We start from the raw sequence: 20,647 nt of genomic DNA, 5'->3' as shown, positions 1-20,647 counted from the left end.
TGACCATAATGATATGCAGTGACCACGTCCATCAGATGTATGTCTAAGTTGTTATGAACAACTAGACTTATAAGATACCGAAAGGTAGTTGCATCCATTACAGGAGAATATGTTTCATCGTAATCAATTCCAGGTTTTTGTAGAAAACCTTTAGCCACTAGACGACCCTTGTATCTCATAATCTCATAATCTCATTTTTCTGATTTTGTTTTCGTACGAATACCCATTTGTAACCAACTGGCTTAATTCCTTTGGGTGTCTTGACTATAGGTCCAAAGACTTGCCTTTTTAGAAGGGATTTTAGTTCAGCTTGAATTGCTTCCTTCCATTGAGGCCAATAATCTCTTTTTCGACATTCGTCCACTGTAAATGGCTCAGATCTTCCATGATCTCAGTGGCGATGGCATAAGAAAACACGTCATCTACGATGACATTAGTGTAGTCCCATAATATTCCAGTTAGAGCATAATTTATAGAGATCTCTTCATTTCCGGTTTCCTGAATTTGATGTTCAGTTACTTCTAGTGATATGCTTTTGGTGATATTAGGTTTGAAAGGGGTTTCTTCTTCGGTAGATCCATTTTGAATACTAATGGTCTTTACTGGGGACATCTCTCGTGAAGACTCCATGTTATGAGATGATTGAGCTTGAGATATGCTCATGATAGTATTGTCATTGTGACTACTATTAGGTATCTATCTTTATCAAAGATCTTCTCTTTCGAGGAATTACATATTTTGACCCCAAAGGTCTACCTCGTTTTTGGCAGGTTTGAGATGTATCATTAGCTAATCTACCACTCATTGAGTGTATATCAGCTTGTCTTCCTTGCAAATTGAAATTTTGAGACATTTGTGCTATTTCAATCACAACTTGATGTATAGCTTTCCTTGAAAGAAGGTCAATATGTGCTGGAGCATTGGCAGCTGGTACATGTGATTTTGTGACTTTTGCTGCATCATTAAAGGCATCTTGTAACATCTATGCAATGTTTTGTAATAACATATCCTACGAACTTCATCGTCACAGAGAGATGTACGTGGATCTAGATGAAACAAACTTGATGTATTTCAAGTCAGTTCTAATTGTTTATTAGGTGATCTCCCCCTAATGTAGGGAAGACTGTCTCATCAAACCTGCAATCTGCGAATCTAGCAGTAAAAAGATCACCTGTTTGAGATTCTAGATATTTTAAAATAGCAGGTGACTCATAACCAACATAAATTTCCAATTGGCATTGGGGTCCCATTTTTGTACGCTTATTTGGTATTATGGGAACATACACGGCACAACCAAAGATCCTTAGATGAGATATGTTAGGTCTAATGCCTGAGACCACTTCAAATGGTGATTGCTTCAAATAAGATGTTGGTCTAAGTCTAATCAATGTAGAAGCATGTAAGACAACATGTCCCTATGCAGAAACTAGTAATTGGGTTCTCATTAGCATAGGGCATGCAATGAGTTGAATCCATTTTATCAAGGATTCTACTAAACCATTTTGTGTGTGTACATGTGGGGCTGGTTTTTCAACATCAATCCCTTATGTCATACAATAATCATCAAATGCTTTTGACGTGAACTCCCCGGCTCCGTCAAGTCTTATGGACTTTATGGAGTGGTCTGGGAAATGAGTTCTTAGTCTAATAATCTAAGCTAAGAGTTTAGCAAATGCCAAGTTTTGTGTTGATAGAAAACTAGCTTGTGACCATCTAGTTGAAGCATCCATTAAGACCATAAAATATCTAAAAGGTCCAGAAGATGGATGTATTGGTCCGCATATATCTCCTTGTATCCTCTCAAGAAATTGAGGATGTTTGAGTGAGATAACGGAAGGAGATGGTATAGTAATTAACTTACCTTGTGCACAAGCTTTGCAGTCAAATTCATGAGTTGCTAAGACTTTCACATCTTTGAACTTTTGTCCATTTATACTATTGATGATATTGTTCATCATATTCTTTCCAGGATACCCTAATCGGTTGTGCCAAATCAAGAAAGGAATCATCAGAGTAGTCTTTTTAGTGGCATATGTTTCAATTTGGGAAATGGTTGCTTTATACAAACCATTAGATAAAGCTGGTAGTTTTTCAACCATTGCTTTTCTTTGGAGACTATTCTAGTGATATAGAGGTATTCAACCCCTTTGATATCAACATTCTCAATATGGTATCCATTTGCTCTTAAATTTTTTCAAGCTAATTATGGATCGTTGAGATTTTGTTGCAAATAGAGCATTTGCAATAGACAATATGGAGCCATTTTGTAATTTGAAACTTGCCTTGCCATACCCTTCTATGATGGTAACTTGTCCACCAATGGTAGGTAGACTTGTTTTCAACAAACTAATATCAGAGAAAAAAATCCTTTCTTATATATTTGTATGTGTGGTAGCACTATCCACTAAACATTCAATGCACATCCTGCAAAATAGAGTTATTTGTAAACCATATAAGAAGATATATAATACTTATTCCTTTATTGATAATAGTTAAACTGCGGACATTGTTCCAAGAAAAATCAATCAAAATTGGCTAAACCATTAGCCTTATCAAATTCTTGTAAATCCTCCACAGTGATTTCTGGAGATTTTTCTTGATCCCAAAAGCTACCCTCTAGAGCATTCGCCTCAGTATTTAAGTTTTAGTGCCTCATCAATATGGTGCCTAAGCATAATGATTGCTTTGGCCTTTCACACTTGTGTGATTTGATTTTCAGCCAATATAGTGTTATCCAATTCTGCAGCAATTAAGTGGAAACGAGCATCCCTTTGGTCTCAAATTAGAGATGTAAAAGAAACTCGTATGTATAGTAGAGCGTGCTGATAACGTGTTGCGACTCAATAATGATGCAAATGAGTGAAGTTCAATATAAGAGAGTAAGAGAGGAATTCTTATTACGAGTGTTAGATAATGGGAGGAGGTTTGCCTTTATATAGATGAGGTAACCTCCTCCAAGATAGGAAATGTATGTTACATTAGGTAATGTCTTCATAGATAACTAATAGACTTCATGGTGCGTGGGCAACTACATTAAACCTATAGATTATAATAGTTTTTAACTATTATAAAAATAATAAAATATAAAATGAAATCTAAACTAGTGTGGGTTGAGTTGTGTGGCCCTTTGGACTGTTGGGGCCCTAAATAGCTGCCTATTCTGCTATAGGGTTGAGCCAGCCCTAGCTAGATGACAGTCGACACAGAGTATGTGAAAGCACAATTCACAGTCAACACGACCTTACCCAAGTCAACTAATAGAATTGGGCCGAAAACCAATAAACGAAAAAATTGTGGGAAAACGCTGAATATGCCCTAAATCAGTGGGGCAATTGCAGGGGAAGCTTTGACCCCCACTTGTTGCAAAAAATTAAGGGCCCCAAACTGGACCATGCCCACTACCCACTATGTCAGTAGCCCAAGTTTTTACGTTTTTTTTTTTTTTTGCTTACAACATTAAAAGTTCGCCCCAGTTAGTGAATGCCCACTACCCACTAAGTCATTAGCCCACGTTTTTAGGTTTTTTTGCATAAAACATTAAATGTTCGGCCAAGTCAGTGAAGCCCAACTAACTAAGCCCGATACATAAACAAAATCATATACAGAAACAAGAAACCACTCGTCCCCTTCAATTATTTTTACGAGTATTTTCAGTGTTTCTCCAAAAAAATGCACACTATTTTGGGGAGACAAAGGGTTATTTTTGGAGCTCGCCTAGGGCCACCCTAAACTCAGAGTCGGCCCTGGGTAATTCAAAGAAAATGAATTCTAGGAGGTTCTAAAATCTTTCAAAGCTCCATGCATGTTGCTCTTCTTCACAAAATTGAAAATCCTCGGAGATCTCAATGTCTATCTTCAAGTCAAGATTACCAAAATGACAGATACATATGAAACTAGAAGATTAGGTGCTATGATTGGTTTAGATGTAGTATATAAACCACAAGAAGTGAAAAAAATAAAAATAAAAATACTATTGGCCCCCTCTAGCAGAAGATAGAGTCAAACTAAATGCAAGTAGAGCCCTAGGGTCGGAAGGATTTGGCAACCATGGTCCGATCAATAATCAATATGGTGTGGAACGGTTATTTCTTTCTTCACATAATTGAAAGTGTGGTCAACCATCTATACGTGTTGGTCAAACAAGAATTCAAAAAGGTTGAGGTAGATTCAGATTCCTTAGGGCAATCCAAATTATTAATATGCTAGAGAAACTTCCTTGGTAATGTATAAACGTACTCAATTTGATCTATACATAGCATATGTGTGGATTTGGACAATGTATAAACTGAGTTGTTTTTCGTATATCTTAGTTATCCTAGTTCTATTTCTAGTTTTGGTCCACCCATCGACAAGAAATTTAAAGACATTGTAGAGGTTGATGCCGCATGAACTAATTATGGAAGACTCTTGATTAGTAAACAAGTAGGGGTCTGCCTAATCTCAGCTGGTGTCATTTTACTTTTTTGCACTGGTGTCTAACTTGGACGAATTTTTTTATTATTTAATTCTATCGTCAAGAACTTGTCAATCAACAAAAATATCAAAAACTTCAAAATAATCAATAAAATATGATTAAAATAGCTGTAAGTGAGGTATCAATTCACATCTTGAAATGAATAAATGGGGAAAAAGAGATTTCATAAACCAATAGCTAACTTGGTGATTAATATTAAAACAATTGTTGAGAATTTCTAATTTCTTATCTAATAATTAAACTAAAAATAAAAGTAACTTGTTCGGAAATAATGACTAACTAAAGCAATTAATTTTCAAATATCAATTTATGAAAACTACCTTTAGTAGAAAGTTACTAACTTACCAACAATTTTTGTATTTCATTTTTATACCTCTTGTTAATTTATCCAAAACTTCACTAAATTTTAAACGCTAGTTCTAGAATTAATGGAAAATATAATTTTAAGAACATATATAATAAAACATCTCAATATTAAATTCAATCATCTATTCTCTTTGACTCCAAATGAGAAATTATTAGGTATTCAATGTCCACAATAAGAAGTACAAAAAATCTCAAAAATCCCTTAATAACTAATAAAGTTGAGTTTAAAAGATTTTTAACAAAAAAAATAAACTAACAATGGAAAATACCCCGTATTTTCCACGCTGATAGAAAACATGCACATTTAACCTTAATCTTAGTGTAAAAATCAATTAAAAAAAGATATCAATGGATTTCATGTAAAAAAAACATATAGTGGAGATTCTAACAAAAAGGACAAAAACAAAATAACAAGAATTTCATGGAGAGCTTTCACTTTCCACCATGGGGTGGAAGCTTATCCCTCCATGCTATTAATTAACATGAAAGAATAATTAAAGACAAAAGATATAATGAACATTGAAACCGTTTTTATTACTTTGATGTTGATCTTCGGAAAATTACACACTCTAGAATACTCTTTTTCACTAATTAAATGAACTAAACCTACAAAACAAAATTTAGGGTTAGTTAGACTTACCACCCCCCCCCCCCCCCCAATTGCAAGATCCAACGCTCTGAGATGAGATTTTTTTTTTTTTTTTTTTCAGATGAAGAAATCTGACCGTTGGATCTTACAAATGGGGGGGGGGGTAAGTCTATCTAACCCCAAAATTTATACTAAATGGAGATAGAATGGGGGGTTGTCTTCAATGCCAATTCTCTTCTCTATTTATAACTTCCACAAACAAAATCTTAGTGCATATAATATCTTCACACAAAATGGAAATAATCTTTGGGATATGAGAAAAAAAATATAAGATAAAATAATTTAGAAAATGGAATATGGAAGAGATATTATCAAGGCATGAGGAAGGAATTAAATATAAATTGGTAATTAAATAAAAGATAAAATGGAATGATATGATTTTGAATTAGGAATAGAGTGATTGGCAAGAATATGGAGGATGTGGGGGAATATATATGGCGGAAAAAATATAAGGTATTAAGAAATGATTTGATATAATAAAATCAAGGAAATAAATAATTAATGGAAATTGGGATATTTAATGTAGTGAAAATGGAATATATGGTAGTTGCAATTATCCTTTATTAATTTCCTTCAATAATTATCAATCCTCTAGCATTTCCTTTCATTCTTGATATCACAATTTATTTCATGAGCTCTCATTTATTGATTCTTTAAATGATCCTCTTTGGATCATGGGCTTGCGCTTTGACCAACATCTTTATTTCATACAAAAAAAAATATTAAACCAAATTAATAAAACATATTTTACATGAGACTTTTCCAAAGACATAAAGACATGCACATATATGCAAATAATCTTTTATGACAAAAAAAATATGCATAATGTCATATAATAAAGCAAATGTATGGTTTTACGCTAAAAATATACAATTAAGCATAAATGATATTATAAAATGTCTATAAAACTATATATAAAATATACAATTTTAGGCACTTATCAGTGTCATTGTGTTAATAAAACACACAAGCAATTAAGGAAGTACAAATATGTGCAAGAGATCATTTAGCATCCATAGTTGGCGATTTTGAATGACATCTTGGAATTATGCCGTATATTTTGGTTTTTAAAGAAATCAAAATAATAAGCTAATGATAAAAAAAATGCAAAATCTGAAATTTGCTAGGAATATTTTAAAATTCCGACCCGAATTTTTATTTTTGGAGCTATCGTAATTTCGAAAACTATTATTACAGCCACACCCCTAGGGCTGTAGACGGATAGGTTCGGATTCGGATATGGCTACATCCGAATCCAAATCCAAAATTTGTCACTCACATCCGAATCCGAATCCGTATCCGACGGATGTATAAAATAGTATCTGAATCCGATATCCGATTCAGATAACGGATAATATCCGATCCGATCACTAAACATGGGCTTTCATGATTTCGTGATTTCGTGGACCTTGTCACATGGTACAGTTCATATCATGTTCTAATGAACAGCAAATTGTCTAAATTAACAGAGGCAGTTCATACCTCATTCATCAAAATCAACCTGTTAAATTCAACCTGTCAAAAGTGTCTAAATTAACATAGCAGTTCATCAGTTCATGCTTCATTCACAAAATCAACCTGTTAAACAAACTTCAACAGTTCAACCTCTAATTAAGAAAATACTTCTAACTTAAAAATACAAGTTAACAATACATAAATCTAACTTAAAAATACAAGTTAACGGTAAGGAATCACAAGATTTCTCACTGATACACTCATAACCTATTACAAACTAGAGATCATCTCTATTACATAAACATAGAAATCTGGCCCCTACCCATACAACACTTTTTGCATCCAAAACGGTTCTAATCAATTAACACATTAACACCTGCATAGAGGTAAAATCACAACCAACTCATTTAGAGATTATATTTGAAAATAAATAATTAAATACTTCACAAAAACATAAAGAAACATATGTATCACTAATTACTTAAAAATTTAGACAAGATATAAATTAACCTTACTAGTCCTATCCTTACCTTGTTTCATAGTGTCGAGACTAAAAGTTGTTCTATCACAAGTCAAGCATCCAAGCCACCAACAATCAGTACTAATGCATAAATGAATTAAGATATAAAGAAAGTTAGATATGATGTAATTCTTGAATATATATATATATTCTTAAATAAAGTTCAAGAGAAGGAAGTTACCATTAAGTTTAGGCAACCAATCCTTCAAACATATCAACGCTTCAAAGAATCAACACCTAATGATGAACGAGAGTCGGTAATTATTTTACCACCGGAACTAAATGCAGATTTTGAAGCAACACTCGACACAGGAACTGCTAGAATGTCACATGCCATCCTTGTTAATATAGGAAACTTCGGACCATTGTTTTTCCACCAAACCAATATGTCACAACATTTCCCATTAGCATCAAATGGGAATAAATCTTCTTCTAGATACTTCTCCAACTATGTTTTCGGAAATTTTGAACTTTTTGAACGTTGTTTCATGAAATTTTGGAAACATTCATCCATCTTAGAACTCCCTTGGTCATCAGAAGATGAATTCAACCGACTAGAAGATGATTCGATATCAACCATAGAAGAATCAAATATTCTATACATGGTGTACAACCTCATTCAAAGAAATTTTCACATCTTTTTCTTGTTTAGACTCCTTACCATAAATCATAGTAAAAGCATACTCAATAAACTGCATCTTATAGCAATGATCAAGTGCAACACCAAAACTCATCAATAAATTACATTTGCTCCGATATTTATCAAAATTTTCTTTCATAGCCTTTGCCATATCACGGATATAATAAAAATCAGAGTCTAACCACTCAAGAATATCATGATGAATATCAGAAACATATTTAAAATGTAAATTTGCAGTTGGGTATTGGACGCCGAAGAAATGAAGTGTAGCATCATTGAAAACTTTCAAACACTCACAAATGTTAGTTCCCGTTTCCCACTCTTCAGGAGAAGGTAAATGCTTATAGCTGGAAGCTAACTCTGCCAAGCGCTCAAAGGCTCTACGCACTTGGGTGGCATTACAGAGCATGTCATAAGTAGAGTTCCATCTTGTAGGAACATCCATAGAAATTTTCCCAGTTAACCTTGTCTGAGCTAATGCATTCAAAAACTTTTCGTACCTACTCTGAGAAATCTTGCCATACCTAGCACTCTCTTGAATCTTAACAATAAAAGGAGCAGTCACATCCAATCCATCTTGCACAATAAGATTTAAAATATGGGCACTACATCTTATATGAAACAAACTACCATCAAGACATAAAACCCCTTTCCTCTTAAACCAATTCTTGAGCTCCACTACCATAATATTATTGTTAGAAGCATTATCAACGGTTATGGAAAATAACTTCCTATCAACATTCCATGCCAATGCTTGAGTCTTGATAAGCTCACTAAGAATAACACCACTATGTGGCGTAGGGACAGTAAGATAAGCGATGATTTTTTTTCGCAACACCCACTCATCATCAATATAATGACAAGTAACACAACAATAACCAATATTTTAATAGTCAGGGGTCCACATATCGGTTGTAAAACTAACTTTTGATGGCAGCTTATCAAAAAAATCTTGTAACTCAATTCTTGACTCATTGTAAAGTTGCATGACATCCTCTCGAACAGTGGTTCTTGAGACCCATTTGAACATAAGACAAATACCATTTATGAAAACTCTAAAGTATTCATGTTCAGCCATAAGAAAAGGGTAATCATGCTTAGCAACCATGTGTGCAAAATCAAGTCTACTTGTACGTGGGTCATATTTCCAACTTGATAATTTTGGAGCTTCATTTGCGCTAAATGAATTACACAAAAGTTTTTGACCCGAAGTAGAATGTTTTTTTATCTTGCAAGATTTCAAATGATTTCTCAAATGCGTAGTACCCAACTTACTACTAGGATCAAAACTCTTTTTGCAATGTTTACAATAAGCTTTAGAGGTTCCATCTCCTAATTTTTTTAATTTCAAAGTCTAGCCACACTTTTGAACATTTACCTTTCAATGGATTAGCAAGAGTTGTTTCTTCATCTGACGATATACTAGCAGTAGCAGTATCAGTATCAATAGGCATATGGCTCACACTACCACTAGGTGAAGGAGCTAATGCAGCACTGCTTGGGGTTGGGGTAGCCATTTCCACCTACATAATACAATAAATAGAGTCAATATTAAGGACAATATTAAAGACACAAACTGACAGACAACACCTCTAGAAACATCTTGAGAAAAAAAATTGTTCACTGTACATATTACCAATCTCTCTCACTCTCTCTATTTATCTGAAATTGAAATACAGCTTTGAGAATAGATCCCCAAAGTCGAGACATGCCTTAGACATGCACGTTGTGGATACTGACAGCTAGCTGTGTGTGAGCACCATACAACTGGTATGCCTATATTCTTTTGTCGAGTATTGTGTTTACTCTGTTAAGGAGTGGAAGTATACTATCCCCAATTCCAAGTTTTCATCAATTACTTGAGTGTATTCGCAATGTGGGTGTTTTAAGATCCATTTACAGGGCATGCATGGCACACGAATGTTGTTTGTCAATGAGGCATATTTAAGACTTGACTAAACTCATCATTCACAAACCCACCCCCAGTTTATAAACACAAGAAATTATGATTTTCATGAGAAAGTTTCCATTAATAGTAAAAAAATGGAAAAAAAGTTTTCAAGAAAAAATGAAGCGGTGTTCATAGTCTAAAAACACATGACTAACCTTAGGTTAAAACACTTCATACAAGAAAATTCTGAAAAATGTTAACCAAGAACAGTTCACGAAAAAATGAAGTGATTCGAAATCAAGGCGAGGGAAACTAAATACTACGGTAAAAAAAGTGATTCAAAATTGAATCACTAATTAACCTCAGGTTTTAAAAAGAAAGAAGATTGGAGAAGATTGTAAGGAGATTTAATCAGCAATTGTAATGGCATACCTTTGCGTGGTGGTGGTGCTTTGAAGAAGAATAAGAGGAGTGGTGATGGTACGTTGAGAATTTGAGATTTGAGAAGAGGAGCGGTGGCGGCGGCGTTGAGATTAGATTTGAGGAAAAAAAAAAACCCTAAACTATATTAAATTTGTATTTATATTTTATAGTTTTAATATAATGATATATTTATATTAATTAAATCGGATTCATATATTATCCAATGGATAATCCATATCCGTATCGGAAACTTGTTCGGATGTGAAAATTTATCCGAATCCGAAAATTTTAGAATTTCAGATAATATCCTATTTTTCGAATATCCGTCTGCACCCCTCACAGCCCACAGCTCCTAGGCTCAAGTATCACTCCTATAATTCAAAAATGGGTATTTTGGTACAATAAATTAATAAAAAAAACTTATAACCTTATGGCGGTGGTGGATAATCAGCGACCAATAGACATCTTTCCTGTCTTAAACAATACTCCACAAACCACAGCATCCTGTTTTTTTTTAGAGTCCGGTTTCTCTATAACCGGGTACAGAGATTGATTTCTGTACCACACACACATACATTTCGTATCTCGGCGCGCACACACACATCTCGAAGCACACACACAGGTATCGAGGCACACACACACATCTCAGATTCAGATCAACGGCGAGATAATACGATTCTGAGAGATGATCTGAATTTGACGATGATTTCGTACGGTTGTAGAGATCTCGAGTCCTTTTTTTTATCTAGCATTCAATGATTCAAGTATTCAACAAAGTCCAGAAAGAAAAGCCAAAAAAAAAAAAAAAAAAAATAGCTGTCTCGATATCAACACGTGGCAAAGAACTATAAACGGATGCAAACCTATTTATATCAAGGCCCAAAATTTCGATATCGGTTCATATATCGGTGTACCCAAAAACCGAGATATATCGGATATATCGGATATCTCGGTTTTTTTGGTGACTAATCTAAAGTTTCTAAAATATCGGATATCTCACCGATATATCTTTTTTAGGAAAAAAGCGGATATCTTCGATATATCTCGGATATATCCGGATATATCGGATAACGAAATTTCAATATTAAATTATTAAAAATTGGTTAAAAAAGTCAACCGATATATATCGATTATCGATATAAACTTTCATATCGGAAATTCCGATATATCTCGGAAAAAATGGGGTTCAATATTCGGTGGATATATATCGCAAATATCGATATCGGTGTACCAATTTACCGAGATATATCGGCGAGATATCGGATATCTCGGCGATATTTTGGGCCATGATTTATATTCCCCAACTTTATAACTCATCTCTCTCGTACGCCCCCTCCCCTCTCCCTTTCTCTTTCCTCTTATTTTCTTTCAAATCCTAAAACACACCGACACAATCTTTGAACTTGAACTCCCCATAACCTCGATTTTGACTTTTAAGTCAATAATTTTTGTTATGGCAACGACAAGTGGGGTTTACATTAATATGATTGAAGATGTTGTTAATAAAGTCCGTGATGATTTCCTTCAATCTAATGTTGATGAATCTGTTCTCCATGAACTTCAAGGGGTATTCTTGTCTCTTTTTTTTTTTTTTTTTTTTTTATTAACTTAGGGTTTTGTGATTCTTTTATTTATTTGTTTTGAAATTTCAGCTGTGGGAAATGAAGATGATGCAATATGGTGCTATATTAGGACCAATAGAAAGATCAACTGTACCTAAATTACCTACTAATGGTGCACCTGGTGTTGGTCCTACACCTGTTCATGATCTTAATGTACCTTATGAGCCCACTGAAGAGTATGAAACGCCCACTGCCGAGATGCTCTTTCCACCGGTAACGAGCTTAAAGTTTAATTTATTTATGAGTTTTTAGTTAGTTTTAGGTTGTTAGTTGATTGAGAATTTGGGTTTTGGATTTTAGACGCCGTTACAGACTCCAATGCAAACGCCGTTACAAGGGACGGCTCAGACACCTTTACCTGGAACGGTACAGCCGCCATTGCCTGGAAATGTTCAGACGCCGCCATTGCCAGGAAGTGGGGAGAATTTGATGTATCAGCTTTCTACTCCTAGTGATTATAGTAGTGGACATGAGAGTGTTACTCCGAATGAGGTGAAACCTGGGATGCCTAGTCCGTATATGGTAAGTTTTTAAAGCTATTGATGTGGGCTTTTTTGTTAGTGGTTTCTAGCATTGACCATTAAGATTTGAAATTCATTTATTGTTTGTGCAGCAAACACCTTCTCCTTGGATGAACCAAAGGCCTCTTGGAGTAGACGTTAATGCCGGTGAGTTAAGTGGCATTGGCTAAGGATAGAGCATATATCTATCTTCAAGCTATTGGTAGTAATAAGGTTTGAATCTTGTAGCTTATGTCGAAGGGCGGGAGGAAGGGGACAGAGGGAATCCTCCTCAACCCACGATGCAGGTTATACTCTTTCTTTAAATATGTTTATTTGGTAGGGTTTGGTTATTTTTTGAAGGGAACATAAACTTGTTTGTGTTAATTCTAATGAATGTAATCTAGAAGTCATTGCGATTCTAAATTATATGGCTTAAATCCAGGATTTCTTCATGATGTCTTCTGGCAAGCGGAAACGTGAGGATTTTGCTCCTCATTTTCATGGGGGTGGATATATACCGCAACAAGATGGGGTTGGGGATGGCGCATATGATGTTTTTCAAAATGAGGTGCTTGTTTATTACCTTTGCCAGAACATTTATACTGTCTTCATTCTTATTAAAATCTCATGTGTTCCTCCGTAAGGATGTTGTGTTTTGTTCAAGTTAATAATATCTGCTTGAACCTAGCATTGTTAAATTCAGCAGTGTTTTATTTACGGTTGCATCATTGAATTGCATGTGCAATTAGTGCTAGAAATAAATGAAATATCTACAAAGTACTACTGAAGATAACGCTGATATTCTTACATGAACTGCAATAATACTATTACTTGAAGTTAGAGAGCGTTTGTTCTTCTCTGTTCTCTGTTCCATGTAGCTTTGGTAAGATATGAATCATAGAGAGTATTAATTTGGCTTTATTGCATGTGGCATTCATAATCTACTGTTGGTTGCTTGTTTACTCATGGAAGAAAGGCAAAAGGGAATAGTAAGTTAGAATCACATTTTATGAACAATAATAGCATATTTCAACATAACTCAGAGAAGGTAGAAGGATAACTAGATGAGTTCATTTTGGCCTTTCTCTGTTTTTCTCATTATTGTCCCTATTATTTTTTCGTAGTACTAAATTTCCTGAACTTGCAAACCATTTATCAGAATTAAAAACAGAGGTTTTCTCTAATTTGTGATGAACTGAATGTTTGTTCGATGTGTGAGTTATGTGTGCGTGCTTATTGTATCATACTCATTCACTCTCTTCCTCATCTCTTTTAGTCCTTCTATCACAGCCCTCTGTGGTATCAAAGGATATCTACTTCTTGGATGCCAATACAATTCCAGTTCTCCAACTAAACTAAAACCTAACAGAACTGAGCATACAAATTGAAGCATTTCGGGAAGTTGGATCCCCTATTTATCCTTTTATTGTGGTATTAAATATAACTGTTTATGCCGATATTTTGAAAAGTGAAAATAGCATAAAGAGAGTAGTTTTGATGTTTGGATATTTCACTGATCAACAAGAACAGAAAGTGGTTATTGTACTTTGAGATATGCTGGTTTTCAGCCATCACATACACTTTGAACTATTCACTGTGACAGTTTGTTCTGGCCCAAATATATGCAGCTTAGAGTGAAAGTTAACTTTAGGGTAATATAATAACATAAAGAAGCAAGTCAACTTCGAGTATAGGAATCCTAACGTTAAGGTCCTTTTGTTGAAATGGACGAACAAAGAATTACAAATGGCTTTTGTTGTATTGATCCTTTTATTATGAACTTGAAATAGTTTTGGTGTATGTGAAGAAGTCAAATACATACATCTGATTGACCGAGGGAGAAAGAAAGTGCTTTCCTGAATACGTCATTGAGATTCTATCAGTTAACCAAATATATTAGTCCAATGAATTTGTTACCACCATCAGCAAAGACTGAGGTACCCCAAATGATATGAACATTAGCACCACCAGAATAACATGGAGAAGTTGAATAGTCGCAGATTTATATTTCTGAGTATTTCGTATCTCACATTTGATAGGTAAGCAAACAATTGACAGTCCAAATGAATTTCTTGGTTAGAATGAAGTAAAATTTTTCTTCTATCTATTTGGATGCACCATTTCAAAGAGGAATTGAGTATTGTTTGGCACAAATTTTGTGTCAAAAAGTTATCATCCTCTAGTAGATGGCCTAAGAAAGCATTTTGCAATCAGAATGGGAAACTCCATTGTGGATTATCTATGATATTATGGAGGTTTTTTGTATCGAAGGCATCGGTTCTCAATAGAGAAAAATTCTATTTTCAGTCTGAGAAACTTGGGGGGCGAAACTGAACCAATTATGACTTTCTTCCAGCGAACATATGCTTTTCTTGTGGACAGACCTGTTTAGTTTGCTTATTATGTTAAAAAGAAAAGCTTACAATGTTGATTACTTTAGTAAGTTAATGAAGTGGAGTTAGGGCCACTTGGAATGTGCTTTTGAGTTTTGAGAAGAAATAATAAATATTAAGATTGTGGAGGTTCTATTCAATTTCTTGATATTATGTAACACGTTATCATAGGAGGATAGAATGATAGATCAAGTTGAAGATGTGATGATAAAGATCTTATTCATAATGAATGTACTAGCTGGTTCCTGATCAGTATGCTCATCATGGACCTTCGTAATACATTTGACCAGGTCACTAGCTAGTAGTGGTGAAATCACTGTCTCTAGAATTTAGATGGGTGGTTTAAGCTGAAAAGGGGACAACGGGACGAAGTTTGGAATGTGCATTCCAAATTTTCTCCATGAAGATCAACCATGACTCTGGTTTTTCTCCTGTTCCGCTTTATCTGTCAATATAAATGTCATCAAGTTTTAGTGGGAATATTCTGTCCTCCCACATCAACCAAAGAGTCTTTGGGAGATGGTTATTTTTTCCAATGGCAATGGCCAAAAATAAGTTTTTGTCAGAGCATCTTCTTCCAACAGTTCTTTGGCCCCGTATGGAATAAAATGAGTGACAAAATTTCCAGATTGGGTGAGGACAATCAATTTTATGGATGGATTCATTGTGCTTAATGCAGAGTAAAAGGCTGCGGTTGACTACTATGCATGAACCCTACCAAAGGTGATATCCTGTTGGGTTTTAGTCTCTTCTTGTTGAAAGACGTGTTCAAGCTCTTTATTTTAAAAACAGAAAGAATAGTGATAATCAGACTCAACAATAGTTTCAAGTAAACCATTGTTTCATTAGCAGACGAAGCCCACTAAGGTGGATTTTCATATCAGCGAAAAGGTGTTTATGGATCAAATTGTCACTTTATGAACAAATCTATAAAATCATTAATTATTGTTTGGAAACTGTCTCATAAGTGTTCCTTTCAAGCTATTTTATACTAACAACTAAGTAGGGCATGTTTGGTTTGTATGTTTGTTGTCATTCTTTAGTTCTTGTTATTCTGCATTCAATCTGGGCCCTCATTAACATATGTTAGTAGGTAGGCCCATACCCTCTTTCAGTAGCATATTTATAAGCACTACTGAAAGTGGTCACAGTTATTTAGTATTTCAACCTGCCTCCGTCCGCTCCACACACCCAATCCACATTGCTGATTCAGCATTTTGTTTCTAACATTTCTTTTCATAACTGTTGAAGCTGTACCCTTATCAAGGAGTTGCTAGTGAAGACTACAACACAGTGAACACGCCTGCTCCCCTCGGTAAGTTTTTTGAACATCTTCTCCTAAACCAACACTTTGGAGTTGATATTTAGCACGTGATTGGTTTTTGGGAAACCATCAAATTATTCCAGCAAGTATTATTATACACATAACAATTACTGCCTTGTTCCTTCTGCTTTGGTAGATTTACATGCGGGCACTCCCAACGTTGGCGCACAAAATGACGTTGTGGATGATGATGATGAACCTTTGAATGAAAACGATGATGACGATTTGGATGATGCAGACGAAGGAGAGGAGCCAAACACACAGCATTTAGTTCTCGCTCAGTTTGATAAGGTAAACTGACTATGGGTGTAGGTTTACATTACCAAATATTATATATTGGTGTTATTGTTGGAATTTTAATGACATTCAACCTTGCCATGGATTAAGACCATGACCAATCTTAATGTACTTTTTCAGTTATTTTTGTTTTCCTTTGTATTTTTTTACCAATTTATAAAATTACCCTTTAGCAAAAAAAAATAACATTCAAACTAAGACCCATCAACACAGATACGGAGTGTCTCACACGCGACCTGTATGAAGTATGACATGGGGACACAGCTAATTAAAAAGATTTTTTTACTATTCTATAGTTACATGACTAATTCTTGGGGTCAAGACGATACAAAGCACCTCCTAACAAATAAATAACTAAGAAAGTGGCATTTATGGAGTTGTAATTATGTTGATAGATTAATTTTTTAGTCTTTTAGGTATAGAAGAAACCTTATATTGAAATCGTATGCACGTGTCCGACACCAGTGTCCGTGTGTCTGTCCGACGCAAACTTTTTTTAGGATTATGAAGTGTCCATGTTACTTAGCATACAACACCTGTGGTGGCGGAGATTGCCTATGAGATCCTATTTATTTCATTACTGTTTTCATCTGTTAGAGACCCTCATTTTTCAGGAGTCAGGTTATTGTGGTGTTCATATCCTTGTATGATATATGAGTAACTCAAAAAGTTTGGGCCATTGAAATTATCTTTCGGGGCCTTTTCATATTTTAAGTGTTTTTGAGTATTGAATTTCGCTGATTGTTGGGTATCATGATCCTTGCGAGGACAATATATGCATGTTTGAACAATGTAATTATGTGGGTCCCTTCTTATATATCTTTCATACTTGAGGGTTATCCTTGTATAATGTTTGCATAACATATGGACTGGTTAGGTTACAAGGACCAAAAGCAGATGGAAATGTACACTGAAGGATGGCATTATGCACATCAACAACAAGGACATTCTGTTCACTAAGGTGAGTTTTTTGAGATGAACTTCTAATATATTTGTTCTTGTCATTAAATTTGTCGTTTCTTTACTCCCTTTGATAACTTTTCATATGTTTCGTGGGGATCTTGATGTACTTAGAAATCTAGAATCCTTCCTTGTTTTGCAATCGAAATTGCTGCAGGCTAGTGGGGTTTTTTAAATTCTCAAAAGTGGTTTACCCCCGAAGTTTTTTCTTGGGGTTATTTAGACCTGCCAAAAAAAAGGGGGATTCAGTGGCATTTTACAAGAAAAATAACTTCATCTCATAGCCGTCGGTCTTGTTTTGTTTTGTTTTTTTTGATTGGGTGGGAGCGCATTTATAATTTTTCTGAAAGTGGCATGGGGGTATGTCTGATTCCATCTGAAAATGGGCGGCAGGTCTAAATAACCCTTTTTCTTATGGCTATATTCTTATGGCTATATTTTTCTGTGGATCTTAATGTATTTATTATTTAAAATGCTGGCTTCCCTTTTCTCCTGTGTTTTTCATTATTCTGAAAAATTGCTGCTGGTAACTCGAAATTATTTCATTTAATTAAAGTTCTTTTGGGATCTTAATGTGCTTAGGGAACTTTATTCTTTTTATCTCCTTTATTTTCTCTTCTTTATTCTTTTTGTTCCATCTCAACAATCCTGCAAATTTGCTGCAGGCAACTGGAGAGTTTGAATTCTGATTTTGTCGGCAAGAGGACAGACAGACAGACATCCACATTCGCATCAGCAAGCTGTAGGAAGTGCAACTTTGGACTTTGGAGAGAGGTCTTTTGGATTCTTTCTACTGATTAAGTGAAGCTTGAGGGTGGACAAATTTTATGATTGAAGTATTTTATTGATGGGTTCGATGAGCGGATGGTAGTACATATGAAAGAGCCTTTACTGGCTATATATGTGGGACGACCAATCCTGAGTTTATATGAAAGTATATATGTACATATGAAAGAGCTATATATGTGGGACGACCAATCCTGAGTTTATATGAAAGTATATATGTACATATGAAAGAGCTATATATGTGGGACGACCAATCCTGAGTTTATTTATTTAGTGAATGTGTTGTTACTGTAGTGAGTTCGCCACATATAAGACGATCAATCTTGAGGTTTTATGTAGAACTGTGTAGTTCCTTTCGATTGTATATACATGGACTGGGAATTGTTATTATCCCAAAAAACAGTCAGTTGAATATGTTTTCCTCGAGTTGCCTTCGGGAAGAGCTTCTTTTCTGAATTCTATGTTTGTCAAGCCATGCCTGTTGTGTATTAAAATTATTGCAATTTTTGCCACGATTTAGAGGTTGCCCATGGCTCAGCAGTTCAATTATATTGGGAGGAATGCTGGCACGCAGTGGAATTATGGAAACACCAGCTTAATTGCGTCCTATTGTTTGAATCTTGAAAATTTCAAGATTAAAATTTTCAATGGTGCTGCTGCATGCTAGCATTCCTCCTTCCAAATAAAGTTGGGAGAAATTATGATCTGATACATAATCATAAGAAAGTCTGCGCAGCCAGAAGTGGCAGTGACGATGGTGGTTGTATTGCGACTTGCGAGAGCAGTTCCTGCTTGCTACATTAGTTTTTCTTTTCGCTGGACGTCCTGGCTGTTGTCCTTCTTTGCCAATCCACTGGAACTAGCTTGATGAAGTGAAATTCACATAACCAGAGTACCAGACGAAGCTGTAGGAGAGTATTCTATATATTACCGAGTATTCTATATATTACCTTGGTGGATATGGTTCTAGTAGCAAAATGCATGATAGCTAGATTCGATCAATTGTTTAATTTTCTTCTAATAAACATTTTAGATTTGCAAAAACTACAATTTAAAAATACTAGGAAAACAAAAACAGTTGTAGGGCACTTTCTTTTTCTTTTGCTTCATATGGTGGACTAGAGAGGGAGGAGAAGTCAGAAAGCCATGTAGGGTCCTAAAGATACTTTGAAAAAAAAAATGAAAGGGAAAAAAAGATAGAAAACAAAGAAACTGCAAGAAGATACTTCATTGAGGCTTATGTGCAACCACGCATTGCGACTGAAAGGAGGAGAAAATAGATGAATGTTCTGGCAAAGAAGGGGAAGCCGGATGTTGCCAGCCATATGAGGAGGGTGAAGATCCACTTATCTTGTTGTCACTCCCTTGGTTTGCGCCTTCAATATTTGGCAATGGGGGTGGGTGCAAGACGAGAGGAGATAACAAAGGTATGACGGAAGGAGATGTTGCATCTTCCGAAAGGGTGGCACCTGAACCTAGCTTAATGTTTCCTGGGGCTTTTTTCTGTAGTCTGCTTGGGGGCTTTCCTCCTCTTGGCTTGACATCTTTGTTGCTTTTCATATTGTTCTCCATTGTCGAATTCGATCTATCCTCCCTCTTTCTTCTTCTCAGCTGGTAATGGAAGAAGTTTAATAGGAAGCACAAGACAAAAAGGAGAGAGAGAGAGGGAGGGGGAGGACTTTGTCATGAAGAACGGGAAGTAAGGACTCGGTTGAGAAAGTGAATATAGGTACGTTAAGTTATGGTGGTGGTAACGGATACTTGTTAAACACCGCGTATTTACATGAACATCCATTTTCCAACACCTATACTGAAACGTTTCCTGTTTTCACGAATCAAAAGCTTAAAGGGACAACACACCATCCATGCTACCATGTGCCTTTAACAAGCACTCACTATCCTTAGATATCTGATGTTTCATGCTTCTTCCTTCAATTGAAAAGGTATATGTGCGTTCTCAATGGCACATTTTTTGTTAATATATATTTTATTCGATATCCAAATAAATCATACAATTATACAAAGGACTTTCATATCGTGTTTTACTCAAAAACCGTTCGCTATTATCTTCATGTAGATATCTTGAAATCAATTAATCTTACATTTACTGTTTGACGGATTTACGGATTGAATGATCTATTTTAGCTTTGCACATATGACAAAAAAAATGGATAAAAGGAAATATGAAATTTCTTGACCACTTCAAATCTTGGGGCCTTACATTACATTTCTCTATAAAATAGATTATGGATTTCAGATTAGTTCATTATTATTTTTTGGGTAAATTAGCGATACCCCACATTTAAAGATCGTTGCGATAGCCCATATTTGAATATCATTTGCC

The 20,647-nt window shown here is 35.1% G+C and overlaps 1 protein-coding gene across 1 annotated transcript; it reads left to right on the top strand.

The window, feature by feature from the left end:
• Positions 1-11,720: 11,720 nt before the first annotated feature.
• On the top strand, positions 11,721-18,762 carry LOC147486638 (transcription initiation factor IIA large subunit-like). Its single transcript, XM_086571078.1, has 10 exons — positions 11,721-11,985; positions 12,071-12,253; positions 12,341-12,562; positions 12,654-12,708; positions 12,790-12,848; positions 12,986-13,111; positions 16,188-16,251; positions 16,397-16,551; positions 17,435-17,518; positions 18,183-18,762. The coding sequence occupies exons 1-10, from the start codon at positions 11,872-11,874 to the stop codon at positions 18,204-18,206; spliced, it is 1,086 nt and encodes a 361-aa protein (XP_086427204.1). The 5' UTR covers positions 11,721-11,871; the 3' UTR covers positions 18,207-18,762.
• Positions 18,763-20,647: the final 1,885 nt, after the last annotated feature.

The sequence above is a fragment of the Coptis chinensis genome, chromosome 7, assembly GCF_015680905.1.
Source record: "Coptis chinensis isolate HL-2020 chromosome 7, ASM1568090v1, whole genome shotgun sequence".
NCBI lineage: Eukaryota > Viridiplantae > Streptophyta > Magnoliopsida > Ranunculales > Ranunculaceae > Coptis > Coptis chinensis.
The sequence above is the reverse complement of the archived record's forward strand: the minus strand, read 5'-3'. Positions and strand labels throughout refer to the sequence as shown.